Below are 14521 nucleotides of genomic sequence, written 5' to 3'. Positions count from 1 at the left end.
TAATGTGGGTAAGGGTCAGGTTGGGTAGGGAATGTTGGGCTTTTGTCAGTGCGTATGGGCCAGGTTGTGAGAAGAATGAAGAAGAGTGGAGTGAGTTCTGGAATGAATTAACTAGGTGTGTAGAAGGACTGGGTCGAGGGAATTATGTAGTTGTCATGGGTGACTTAAATGCTAAAGTGGGCGCTGGAGAGGTAGAAGGTGTCATTGGGAAGTATGGCGTACCAGGTGAAAATGAGTGGTGGTAGACTGGTGCCAAGTTCTAGCTTTTTCAAAAAGAAAGATAAAACAAGTATACATGGGTAAGAGTGGCAAATGGAAGAGTGGTAGAAAGAGCATTAATGGATTGTGTGTAGATAACTAAATGTTTGGAAGATTGAAAGACGTGCACGTGTTTAGGGGTATGGCTAACGGTATGTCTGATCATTTTTTCGTGGAAGGAAAATTAGTTTTAGCAAAAGAGTTGGGAAATAGAGTAGGTGGATGTAAAAGGGAGCTAGTGAGGGTTGAAGAGCTAATAAAACTGGGGGTAAAAAGTAAATATCAAGGAAGGTTGAAAATGGCATATGACAAAATAAAAGTAAGAGAAACTGGTAATTTAGAGGAGGAATGAGAGTTCATAAAAGAAAATTTTGTTGGGATTGCAAGTGATGTGTGTGGCAAGAAGTTGTTGGAGGCACCATGAGGAAGGGCAGTGAATGGTGGAGTGAAGGTAGAAGTGGAAGAGAAAAAGAGGGCTTTTGAAGAATGGATGCAAAGTAATAGTGTGGAGAAGTATGAAAGATATACAGAGAAAAATGTGGAAGTAAAGCCCAAGGTAAGTGAGGCAAAGAGGGCAGCTGACCTGAGGTGGGGTCAGGGATTGGGTCATTCATATGAAGAGAATAAGTAAGTAGTTTTGGAAAGAAGTGAAGAGAGTAAGGAAGGGTGGTTCAAGAATTGAAGAGAGAGTGAAAGATGGAAAAGGAAGGTTGTTAAAAAGAGAGGAGGCAAAGAAATGGTGTGCGGAATATTTTGGAAGTTTACTGAATGTTGAGGATAATAGAGAGGCAGATGTAATTGCTGTTGCAGGTGTTGAGGTGCCAGTGATGGGAGATGAGAATGAGAGAGAGATTACAAGAGAGGAAGTGAGGAGAGCACTAGATGAAACGAGAGTAGGAAAAGCATCTGGTATGGATGGTGTGTGAGCTGAGATGTTGAAAGAAGGGGGTGTGACTGTACTTGAATGGTTGGCGAGATTGTTTAATGTGTGTTTTGTGTTGTCAATGGTACCAGTAGATTGGGTTTGTGCGTGTATTGTATTGTACCACTATATAAGGGTAAGGGAGATGTGCATGAGTGCTGTAATTCAAGGGGTATTAGTTTGTTGAGTGTAGTTGGAAAAGTGTATGGTAGAGTACTGATTAATAGGATTAAGGATAAAACAGAGAATGCAATCTTAAAATTACAGGGTGGTTTTAGAAGAGGTAGGGATTGTATGAATCAGATTTTTACAGTTAGGCAGATATGCGAGAAATATTTAGCAAAAGGTAAGGAGGTGTATGTTGTGTTTATGGATCTGGAGAAAGCGTATGATAGAGTTGATAGGGAAGCAATGTGGAATGTGATGAGGTTATATGGAATTGGTGGAAGGTTGTTGCAAGCAGTGAAAGGTTTCTACAAAAGTAGTAAAGCATGTGTTAGGATAGGAAATGAAGTGAGTGATTGGTTTCCGGTGAGAGTGGGGCCGAGACAGAGATGTGTGATGTTGCCGTGGTTGTTTAACTTGTATGTTGATGGAGTGGTGAGAGAGGTGAATGCTCTAGTGCTTGGACGAGGATTGAAACTGGTAGACGAGAATGACCATGAATGGGAGGTAAATCAGTTGTTGTTTGCGGATGATACTGTGCTGGTTGCAGACGCGGAAGAGAAGCTTGGCCGATTAGTGACAGAATTTGGAAGGGTGTGTGAGAGAAGGAAGTTGATAGTTGATGTGGGTAAGAATAAGGTTATGAAATGTACGAGAAGGGAAGGTGGTGCGAGGTTGAATGGAATGAGTTACTTGAGGAGGTGGATCAGTTTAAGTACTTGGGGTCTGTTGTTGCAGCAAATGGTGGAGTGGAAGCAGATGTATGTTATTGAGTGAGTGAAGGATGCAAAGTGTTGGGGGCAGTTAAGGGAGTAGTAGAGGGTTGGGCATGAATGTAAAGAGAGTTCTGTATGAGAAAGTGATTGTACCAACTGTGATGCATGGATCGGAGTTGTGGGGAATGAAAGTGACGGAGAGACAGAAATTGAATGTGTTTGAGATGAAGTGTCTAAGGAGTATGGCTGATGTATCTCGAGTAGATACGGTTAGGAACGAAATAGTGAGGGTGAGAACGGGTGTAAGAAATGAGTTAGCAGCTAGAGTGGATATGAATGTGTTGAGGTGGTTTGGCCATGTTGAGAGAATGGAAAATGACTGTCTGCTAAAGAAGGTGATGAATGCAAGAGTTGATGGGAGAATTACAAGAGGATAGCCAAGGTTTGGGTGGATGGATGGAGGAAAGGAAGCTCTGGGTGATAGTCGGATAGATGTGAGAGAGGCAAGAGAGCCTGCTAGAAATAGGAATGAATGCCGAGCGATTGTGACGCAGTTCCGGTAAGCCCTGCTGCTTCCTCTGGTGCCTTGGATAACTGCGAAGGTAACAGCAGTAGGGGATTCAGCGTTTTGAAGTCACATCTGTGGAGGATAACGGGGGAGGGTGGGCTGTGGCACCCTAGCAGTACCAGCCGAACTTGGTTGAGTCCCTTGCCAGAATGGGAGGAATGTAGAGAGGAGAGGTCCCCTTTTTTTTGTTTCATCTGTTTGATGTTGGCTACTCCACCAAAATTGGGGGAAGTGCCTTGGTATATGTATGTACGTTTTCAGTCTAACTGGAACTTGGCTGTTAAAATTTTAAGGTGTCTGTAGGTATTAGCTGGTAGCTATATTAATCTTTTGCTTCTTTTAGATAAAGGTTTTGGCAGATCATTGAGGGCAAGGGATATCAAGGAACAAAGGTCTTGCAGTTGTTCCCCGATAGCTGTAGTAGTGCGATAGTTGACTGTTGTCTGTGCAGCCGCCCACATCCTTCTTATCCTATATAGTAAAACTGTCTTTTCCCTTGCTATTATGACCTTATGACAGTGAATCCTGAGTACTGTGCTACCGTAGGAGGAAACTGCCACCAAGCGAGAGAAAATGACACTACCTTCCCTTATCCCAGTGCCTTTTCAATTCCAGGAAAGCAGTAAGGATATCACTTGATTGCTATCTCTTGAGAGAGTTTGTCTTTTCCTATGAGCGTCATAGACGTGTGCGGCTTATGAAATCAAATTTCTAGTGCCTCTCTCATCCCTGCTTCGCCATCCTTGAGTCTCCCCGACTTCCTTAGGGGGAGTGAGTACTCGACATAATGCTGCTCAAGAAGAGCACCATCCCCCTTTTTCTCTGAGAGAGAGAGTGAGTTCTAGAGACAGCAACCAAGATTTCCATATGCACTTCATCACCACTTAGGCGATTAGTCACTACGAAATCGATCTTGTATGTGCTTCTTGTACACCGCTCTATCAAAACCCTTGCAATTCACTGTCTCATGCCTGTTCTTCAGTGACTTTCAGGTTACAAAACTTATGACATCTTTAACTTTCAGCTTTTCCAATACAAGATACTGGTGAAAGAGGAACCTATGATTATTCTCATATCTGGCCTGGGCTAAGATAACTTCCTTCCACAGGTGCAGAGTTTCTTTGGGGTGTTACTTTGATATTTTGGCTTCCCAGAAATATTCTAATGTCATTCTCTCTCCCTGAAGATAGAATTTCTCACACGTTTTCTCCACATTGTTCATTTCAAATGGGATTGATCGTGCCTTGATCATGACGGAAATGTTTCCCAATTTAAGGTCCAATGCTTTGGACTGGCCACAGCCTCCCAAGTCTTCACAAGGATGTTCAATTCATCTAGGAGTCATGCCTGAACATACTTCTCCTTTGATACCTGAAAAATTGGGTGCGCCTGTTCCTCTCAGAAACAATTGCTTAGAAGTAGCGTCGCTCACCCAGGCAGACAATGGAGTATCTGGGAACGCGGATAAATACAACACGTAGTAAAGGAAAAACAGACGACTGCATCAATGGACTTACACAGGTAGACATTGGAGAAGCTTTTTCCTTACAGGCGTCTTCATCAGAGATCCCTCCAGTGGTGTCCGAGGAGACACTAGTCGGTTGCCAACAGTCCTCACTATCTGGTTAAGGTGGAACAAGGGGTATATAATACTCTAGTCTGGTGGCAAAATAACAAGAACCTTGTCAAGAAAACCAACCTGGAATGACCTCTACAAATGCTTCTCTAATGAGGGATGGATGAGGTACACACCTCAGGAATTTGACCACTTTGAAATGTTTATCTGACAAAAAGAAACGCTGCACACCAAATAGACAGCTCTTCTGGTACTGCAATCATTCCAACAGTCTGATAGGCCGTTTGGTAGCAATGATGAACAACAACACTTACCATATAGTATGTAGAGCAACGAGGTACAGTATCATAGTATCTCTGCGAGTTAGCAAAACCGGAGCCTTTATAAACACTACAAAACGTAGTGGACTGGACAGCAAGGTTCATTCCGGAGTAAAGTAATTGAATTGACCAATAGTTCACCTGCCAGGGACAAACCTTAGGCGCCAGAGTGGTTCCTTCATCGTTTATGGGAAAAGAAATTTCAACTTGTTGAGTTATTGTTATTATCATTATTATCAATTACTAAGCTACAACCCTAGCTGGAAAAGCAGGATGCTATAAGCCCAGGGGACCCACAGGGAAAATAGCCCTGTGAGGGAAGGAAAAAAGAAAAAAATATTCAAAGAAGTAACATCAAAATAAATATCTATATAAACTATAAAAACTAACAAAGCAAGAAGAAGAGAAATTAAATAGAATAATGTCAAAATGTACCCTCAAGCAAGAGAACTAACCCAAAACAGTGGAAGACCATGATACAGAGGCTATGACACTACCCAAGACTAGAGAGAACAAAGGTTTGATTTTGGAGTGTTCTTCTCCTAGAAGAGCTGCTTACCATAGCTAAAGTGTCTCTTCTACCGTTAACAAAAGGAAAGTAGCCACTGAACAATTACAGTGCAGTAGTTAACTCCTTGGGCAAAGAAGAATTGTTTGGTAATCTCAGTGTTGTCAGGTGTATGTGGGCAGAGAAGAATCTGTAAAGAATAGGCCAGACTATTCTGTTTATGCATTGGCAAAGGGAAAGTGAACCATAACCAGAGAAGGATCCAATGAAGTACTGTTTGGCCAGTCTAAGGACCCCCATAACTCTGGCCAACCTACTACCTACAATTATCAATGAAAATTATAACTATTATTGATAATGATGATAATTATCATTATGAATAATAATTACCAATAAAAATTATGAAAATAATTATTTGAATCACAGAGTAATCAACAAGGTATGGACTACCCTGAATCTAGAAGCAATCCTGGTGGCTTCCAAATGGCCACACACTGAATTATGCCTAGATCTGCTGATGCTCCTAGTCATTGTACAGAGAGAAGTATCCTCGGGGCCCAACCTGCAGAGGTGCCGTAACACAGTGACATCTCTGTCACTTCACAGGTGGAGACTAATCCAGCATCTTCTCTGAGCAAAAAGCTTTTTATGATGCACTGCCCATGAGAGATATCTTGATATCAGAGTTCACCAGGCAAAATAGGCAATCTATTGCTATTGGTGTTGTAGAAAGGCTTAGCAGCCAATAGCTGATTTTGTCTACCTTTGCTGGGAGAAGCTTCTCTCAGTCTCAGTGGTAAAAGGCTATAGCTTCGCCTTGAGCCTTGTCTTTAGAATTATCTATGCTCATGAGGAGCCTCGGGTAGTGTTGTCCTCTGAGAGAATTTAAACTAACTTCATGGGAGGTTACGTGAGTTCTTGTAAACACTGTGTGTGTGTTTTTCACTTTGAAACATTGGCTCTAAAGCAGGGAAGATTATATTTCTTTGGTTTTTTATGTTGTATTGGATTCCCTGTACTAGCCTTTTTTAATAGGAACTTCTTTGTATTATGGACCACACAGCACCTTCCCCCTTAAATTTTAAACATTTCTCCTTTACCAAAACCATTTTTTTTGCCCAGCCCTCAAAGCTTCAATGCTGTGTATACTTTAGTACATAAGTAATGATCTAAATTGGTCAAACATGTACAGTATAATCAAATCCATGGATAAGAAAAACTGTACATTAAAAAATGTGTATCATATAAACATAACTTCCGTATTACTAGTGTCTGTAACCCCTTGATATTTACATAGGATGTTTGTTCTAAACTAGAAATAAGTCTTCTAGCCTTTGCATGGTCATTAAATCTACAAAAGCAGCCTTCTAGCAGCTAACTTTGTGCCTAACAAGCATCTCTATGCCTCATAGCTGGATCCTTGCATAGATTGGACAGTCAGCCCATTTATAAGGAAAGGTAGAAACTTAGTGATGGAAGATATGTTTTATCATAGACTGTCTCTTTACCTTCCTTTCCCTTCGGAATGTAATTCATGGTAGCATAATTCTGTATAGCTGTAAGGTACTCAAATCCCTTGGAAACTTTGTTTTACAATTGACCTATTTGAAGGCTTTGGGTATCCAGTCAAGAACTTAATTATAAAATGCCAAAAGGTGTCTCATAGCTGCAAAAAACTGACTTATGAATTAGTTTAAATTGGAAGTTTCTTCTTTGAAAAGCCTTTGGGTTAGTGAAGAGGTGTAATAGCTCTTTACGAGAGGATGATATACAGTTCAAGATTAGATAGTAACAGGAAGAGCTTCCCATAAAGATGAATCATTGCAAGCAAGCAGTGCATTTCCATTTGACACAGCAGAATACAAGTGTGAAAGATTAATTCAGCCGGAGCCAAATAAGCTTTCTGCAGACGACTGTGCCAGTGAGGTGGTGTGAACACCAAATAGGTTAAGGATTAACTAGGCTGGTGCACAAGGGCCAGGTTAGACGAGATGGGAGCAATAGATTGGGTGGCACATTTGATATAATTCTGTAGAGGAATTAGTTTTGGAATACACTTGACACAGGTGAGCAACCAGATCCCTTGCAGTGAGTAAATTAGAATTGCCATTTAGAGCCTGGATGAAAAAGCATTCTTTGAAATGTCATGGACATTTAAAAGTAGATTTTCTGATAAATCCTTTGTATTTCTATGAAAGAGCAATCCATCAAGACAATAGTAGTATGATGAGCCAGATATCTTGAGGCAAATACTGGGCTACTTTGTGGGGTAGTTAGTAAAGAAGAATGGCCTAAAGAGCCTGGATGATAAAGAATTCTTTGAAGTGTCATAGACATTCAAAATAGATTTTCTGAGCAATCATTTGTATTGATATGAGGAAGCAATCCATCGAGACAATAGTAGTATGACGAGCCAGATCTCTCGAGATAAATTCAGATAGGAACTGGGGTAGTGATAGGATGTGGGGTAGTGTCATGCACCATAGCAGAGCCTCTTGGACAGATCAGGCGAATCACTAATGGATAATATCTTGCTGGTAAACTTATGTATGTTAAATCAAAAGTCACAGCAGCCATTTTGGCTAAAACCAAGAGCTACCTTCCAGTCACAAGGCTCTCTGTACTCATAAGTCAAGATACAAAGAAGAAAAGAATTTTTTTCAATTGAAATATGTTGGATCTAGCTCAGAGTCTTAGGTGTGGTGCATAAAACTGCCCCATATCAAGTAGTTTAGTTCTTTTACATGAATTTGCTTCAGAAACAAGCTCATCCAACTAACTGTGCCTCATAGGATTGCTCTTTCAGTTTTGAAGCCTTTAAACCCATCCTCCCCTTCATTTGAGCAAAGTTCAGAGGTCAGTGTCAAACACATAACCACAGTTGCATACCACCAATATGAAGGTGTGAAGTTGTTTTGGCTGGAGCACAGTAATTTTAAGTGTACATACAATATACTCTTCCATTTATGGAGTCTTGAGACATCTGGGTAAAGCTAATGGGTCACAATATTATAACTATCAATCGCCATTCATGCTCTTTTTTTTTTTTTTTTTTTATCAGTTAATCCATATGTCCTTAGATTTATATATGAGCCTATAGTGGGCACATGTCAGATTGTATCCAGACCTGAAAGAGGGAGGAAATGTTAGCTTCCTTATACTGTACCTCTATCCACTGCTTGTAGCCATCTAGTGTATGGTATTTATTGCTACACCTCACCATTTTGGGTGTCTATCCTCCTCTATGTGTTGATCAACCCGAGGAGTACAACCCATACAAGACTACCTTCAATATTCTGTTCCATGACACCTTGATTACCTCTTTCATCCTGAAGATTATTTATTGGATAACATCATCAGGGCAACAAATCCATTTTTCCTAGATAAGTATTTAGGCAACAAAGAAAGTATAGTAATCTTTTTTCAACTTGATTAATGCATATTGCCTTCCCTATGTCTTGTTATTGCAGCATGTACAAATTCCCTCATCAAATGGCCATGGTTTACCACCAGGGCTATTTCTATTCGAGGACCCAGATTTAATACTCAATAAGGTGGATAGGATTCGTATTTGGAATACTGAAAAATTACTGCCAATTGGAGATTAGGCTACCATGAAATACAGTAATGGGTTTGCATTTAAAAACATTTAATTTATATTATCATATTGTCTGGTGTTAGCAATATTTTTTTTAAATTCTTATTTTAGATCCACTTTTAAAAGTATGATTTTTTTCTCTTTCAGCCCGACACACAGAAACATGCTCATCAGTGTCAAACATGCAGTAAAAGCTTTAAAAAAGCATCCGATTTGATAAGACATATAAGAACTCATACAGGAGAAAGACCTTTTTCATGTGCTCAGTGTGGAAAGTCATTTGCAGTGAAATCAACTCTTTATGTGCATATGAAAACTCACTCAGGTAAAAAAGATTCAATGTGTCCTATATGTAATACTATGTTTGCTACAAAAGGCAGCTTGAACATTCATATGCGGCTACATACTGGAGATAAACCATTTAAGTGCAATCACTGTGGAATGAACTTCAGGACATCTGGCCATCGTAAAGCCCATGTCATAAAGCATTTCAAGACCATTCAGGCTCTCTCTGGTCGAACTACCAAGCTGGCAAGTATGGTTGAAGAAAGTCAGTTGAATCCATCAACAACTGCAGAAGAGTCCGTTATGGAAATACCCAACGAAGAGAATTTGAATTCAATGGTCATGATGACAGATGGAACAATGTCTCTACAGCTCCCAGGCTTAAGCCTGACAACCCTTGATACCTCAGCCATGTTGAATATTCAGCCAGTCACTCTTGATGAAGCAGTTCTTAATCAGTTACAAGAGTCCGAGGTCACAATGATGACTACCGGTGAAGGGACTGGAGATGAAGATGCTGAAGATTCTATTTCTGTCAATCCAAATGTAGTCATGACACAAAATCGTACAGTTCGTCTACAGTCAAACCGTGATGTGAATGATTCTGCGCTTGAATTCCAGATGGTTGACCAAGACGGAAAGGTTTTCGTTGCCCATTCCCTGATTGAACAACAGTTGGAACGTGTGCAGGGAGCATTAGAGGAAACTCAGTCTTTCATTCCTCAGGAAATAAATTTATCTGACCTTGCAGTTCCTGGTCAAAATAATACTGTTCAGTGTGCATGGTGTTCTAAATCATTTGTAAAATTAAATGACTGGGCTGAACACTTATCAGCGCACAACATTTATATAAAAATTAATGAGGAGCTGGAAAGTAATGAAAGTGAAATTCCATTTTCTCTAGTCATTCCATCAATGTCAATCAAAGATATTTCTGATAATGAGAGTGCTATTTTATCATCCACTGCAAGTGGAAAACTTCACCAAGGTTTGAATATGGGAGAATTGACAGTCTCTAAGTTGGAGAATGAGCAGCAGCAATTAAATCAGAGTTTTAAGACAGCTTTATTAGATGGTGGAAAATCATACAGACTTCCTAACAGTATAGATCAGCAACCAGCCCAAAATATTAACACTCAAGGACAATATTCGTGTGAGAAATGTAATGGACGAAAGTTCTCATCCTCTTCTGCTTTACAGAAACACCTCAAATCACATCATAGGTGTGTGTTTTGTATAGAAGAATTAGGTACTAGATCTGCCTTACATGAGCATATTATTCAGGAACATTTACAACTTGCCATTGAAAATCCTTTGACCATAGAAAGAATAGGGCTCAGAATAAATTTTGTACCAGAATCTCAGAGAGAGGGATCAGTTAGTGGGGCTCAAGGTGCTATGGAGGAATTTGATCCCTTAGAATTCTTTCCTGCAGTTAATAATGCGGGCCATCTGGAGTAATTTCATCCTTCAAAGTGAAACATTTTCAAGGTTATGGTCATAAGCTTTTAAATTAATTCTCTAATGAATTGTATAGAGATTGTAAATTTTGTTATAATAACCAGCCAAATACTATTCTCTAATGAATTGTATGGAGATTGTAAAGTTTGTTATAATAACCAGCTAAATACTCTATTTGCTAAATTTAATTTTCAAACGAGAGAATAAACTAGGATTTGTAAAGTGTAAATGTGTTAATTTAATAAATATTGATTGAATGCTATTTGAAATTCAAAGTAATTCTCACATTTCATTATTTTAAGCAAGAATAACTTCATATATTTTAATTAGAAGATTTGGTATCGCCCTCTTCATTTTTCTGTGTTATGAGCATGATCTTAAATTACTGTCTATGCATATCACATTTCTCTAGTCCTACCATTTGGCTGAATAATTTTTAGCAGCAAGTACAATACAAGCAGAGATTGTTTTGCCAAACACAACCGGGTTCTATATATTACAAGTCAGGTACAACAGTATATCATGTTAAGTCAGATGCCCTTTTCTTTATTTTTCTATTCCAAAGCAATTGGGATTTACCCCAAAAAATTAATCACAAATAACTGTACTGCAAAGTACTTTGGAGGATATCGTCTCCAATAATCAGTATGCTCTCCAGTCTAGGCCTTCTTTCAAATTTGCTGCCATGATAGTTTGGAAAAAATTTTATTTCACATTTATAGCGAACTTCAAAGATTTCTGAACTAGGCAGATGTGTATTTATGTGTAAGTTTGAAAGAAATGCCAGGTTGCTCTGCAAGTGAAATATTAGTAAACATATAACTTTTCTTCTGATAAATGGTTTCCAAGATAACATCAAATTAATTCTTATCATTCCAGCTTTCTTCTATCAGTATCTATTATGCATCATAAATCAAACTTTTACACACAGTAACTTGGAGCTGGATATATTTTGGTACATTTACCAGTACCATATAATTTAGTACTGTGTGGAAATTTTAAATTTAGAGTCTTCTGAAGCTTTTCAAAAGACTTTTTTTATCTAAATCTTATGAATTTCCCTAGGTAAAGTCAAGAAATTTTCTGTGATTAGCATGTACACATATAAGGTATTTTGAATTTTAATGGGTGCAATACTGGTTATTTACATTTTTGTGGATGCTTAATTGTCTATGACTACAGTATAGTATACTTTGTATCAAACAGATTGTAATTTTTGTCAACTAAAAAAAATACTGTGTTAATTTTCTTAATTGAAGGAAAGTTTAATACAATATTGTATTCCCTTGCCTATTGCAGGTGTTTTGTTTCAGGAACCCCCAAACCCACCCAAAATAGCTGAAAAATTGTAGAGTAGCTACAGAAATCTGCAGTATATATTTTAATCATTACAGTATTTTTTTTTTTTTTTTCATTTTCATAAAATTAAGCTTGGACAATTGATAAACTAACCTCTCTTTCTCCATCTCTTTATTCCAACTCCTAGTTCAATAAGTTAAAATATAAAAGAATGAATGATAAAAGTATCGTTACCGAAAGAAAAAAAGCGGTTTTGTTATGAATAAATGATTTGGATTGCATTTCAACTTTCAGTAAACAACTACCATAGTTGTTACAAATGACGTTAAGTAGAATAAGACTATTATTACATTATTTAAACAATTAGAAGAAAAAGTCAATGATTTTCTGAGCTTTTTAACCAAGTACCGTAAAGGCAAAGACCATAAAATTGTCGTGCATCTGCAACAGGGATGCCTCCTAAAACTTGGATATGCCATTAAAATCTCCAAAAAATGAAATATAAGCAAAGTAGTTTTTACTAAAAACTGCATACTTTAAATGGTAAAATTATAGTTCAAGTATGAAAATAGCAGTCTTTTAGCAAGAAAAAAAAATTATTTGGTAGATTAACGATCAGCTGATTGGAAAGAATAGACTATAATATCAAAAGAACTTACTAACGTAAACAATGCAACAAGACATATAATAGCTGTTTTTATTTCCTAATACGATAGAAATATGTGAATATTACAGGTATATCAATAGACAATTAAGTGAAAAATCAGTGTTATTAAAAAATATTCAGCTGTATTTTTTGGCAGTGTTCAGATATATATTTGTTCATTTACATATTGTAAACATAAGGATGTGTCTACAGTAAAAGTAAGTCTTGGCTTAAAATTTGTATAACAGGATTATAAGTGTTAGAGGGTTTATAAAATCTTAAATCTATGAAAATAAAATACAGTAATGAGAAACTTAAAATGTAATGAAAAAAAACATACAACATACCGTAGATTTTGTATCTACTTCTCAGTTTTTCAGCGATCGCGGGGGATCCTAGAACAAAATACCTATGATATCCGAGGGAATACCGTTATACTGTATATTTATAAATACACATTGTACTGAGGGAGCGATACGTGAACCACGATATGGCGAGGGACTACTGTACTGTACTTCATATTCGTCAGTATGTCGGATTGTCATTGTTAACTATGTCAAGTCAGGTGCATTCCTCAACTGCCTTTAATTTTTCTGCCATGTTCATTTAATATATACATACTGTACATGGTACATGAAGCAAAAAAGTGCATCTGAACTTATCAAGTTCCCATAACCCGTTCCATATGGAAATTCTAAATATAGAATAAAATTAAAGGATAGTTACAATAAATTGTGAATGTGACAAATATTCCAATAACAAAGATGGACTAAATTTACTAATGAAAAAAAATTACCCATTAACTTAATCTAGGCTTTTGTGTAAAAGCACAGACTAATATTGCAACTGTGCTCAATCATTGAAATTTGTGAAACTATGCATTAGGTAATATTCCACTTGGTATAAAAGCACACATTGCAAGTGACTCAATTCTATAGTATTCTTACCTCATTACTGATATCTGTCTACTAGTGGTCTTTGAATGAAACCAGATACTGCACAATGCCAAAGACAAGAAGCCAGTAGTAGAATGGTACATGTGCCAAATATAGCTCTTATCATTCCTCCCTCTATTCTGCACCACTATTGCCAGCTAAGGAGAATTCCCCATACTATTACCTAGTATTCTCCACATTTCTCATAATATATTCTTTGCAGATTTTTTCATGGTAATCTATCACTTGCCTATATAATTATGTTTTTACAGCTTAACAGTTAATAATACATTTCTGATTGTCTTCTGGATTACCCTTCACGAGGTTAGCAAGGGATAATTAAAAGTAACTATGGCCATTGACACCAGTTTCAGTTTCTTCTGAAACTTGCTGGTAGGTTACAGTTAGTTCACACTCATATTAGCTTAAAATATGTAGCTAACAAGTGGAGTATTATTCATGAGTATACTAATTTTGCTTTATATTACTCTGATAATTGTCCAAAAATGTTGGGTAGCCTTTGCAGTGCTTCGCTGATATTTGCCAATACTTTACTTTGATATATCAAGTACAATATTGTCATTTGAAAAATTTGCACTGCTGTCATATATGTTCTCTATGATGAAGACTTCTGCCTTTTGATGACTGTTTTGAATTTTTATATGCCTCAGCAAATGACTATAGGATTGAGGTAATTTCCCTCATGCCTTCATATCAAACTCTATACAAGGACCTACATCCTTACATATGTTTTGTAACTGCCACAGATAGGTATGCTCTTCCTACCTCACTTGTGAGATATGCTGAGGATGTACAAGATGAAAGATCAAGTGTTACTTCATACCTCTCCACTAGGTTGTCTTACTAGTCTTCAGATTGTAGGATTAGTCATCTTCCTTCTTGGTAATAGTAAATTAATGCATCGATTGGCCAAGTGTAATCCATTACTATACGAAACTAGCCACTTGCCTTCATGTCTATTGCTCTTACAACATCCCAAACAACAATCCTCCCTGCTGCTGCAGCTGCTGACGACTATTAACTTTTCACCTTAAGAATCTGTTCTCTTTAAAACCAAAGGAAGTAGCTATTCACTGACATTCATCATCACTGCTGCCAGGCATTAGGACATCCTGCTTTTGAAAACCATTCAGTAATGTTTACCCTCTTCAAATAATCAAAATCCAATCAAGAAAGCCACAAAGATGTATAGCCAGCAACCTCATGGAATCCTCAAGGAGCAATATGCTTCTCCAGTGTCTGT

General features: G+C 37.7%; 1 protein-coding gene across 2 annotated transcripts in view; it reads left to right on the top strand.

Annotated features, from left to right (window-relative positions):
- Positions 1 to 14507, top strand: part of LOC137652225 (zinc finger protein 236-like) — a 178074-nt gene extending 163567 nt beyond the window's left edge. For both annotated transcript variants that reach the window (XM_068385457.1, XM_068385456.1), the window contains one exon: positions 8779 to 14507. In XM_068385457.1, coding sequence (XP_068241558.1) covers positions 8779 to 10377 — 1599 coding nt within the window. In that variant the 3' untranslated portion in view covers positions 10378 to 14507. The remainder of the gene's footprint in view (positions 1 to 8778) is intronic.
- Positions 14508 to 14521: the final 14 nt, after the last annotated feature.

The sequence above is a fragment of the Palaemon carinicauda genome, chromosome 13 (assembly GCF_036898095.1).
Source record: "Palaemon carinicauda isolate YSFRI2023 chromosome 13, ASM3689809v2, whole genome shotgun sequence".
Taxonomy (NCBI): Eukaryota; Metazoa; Arthropoda; class Malacostraca; order Decapoda; family Palaemonidae; genus Palaemon; species Palaemon carinicauda.
The sequence above is the reverse complement of the archived record's forward strand: the minus strand, read 5'-3'. Positions and strand labels throughout refer to the sequence as shown.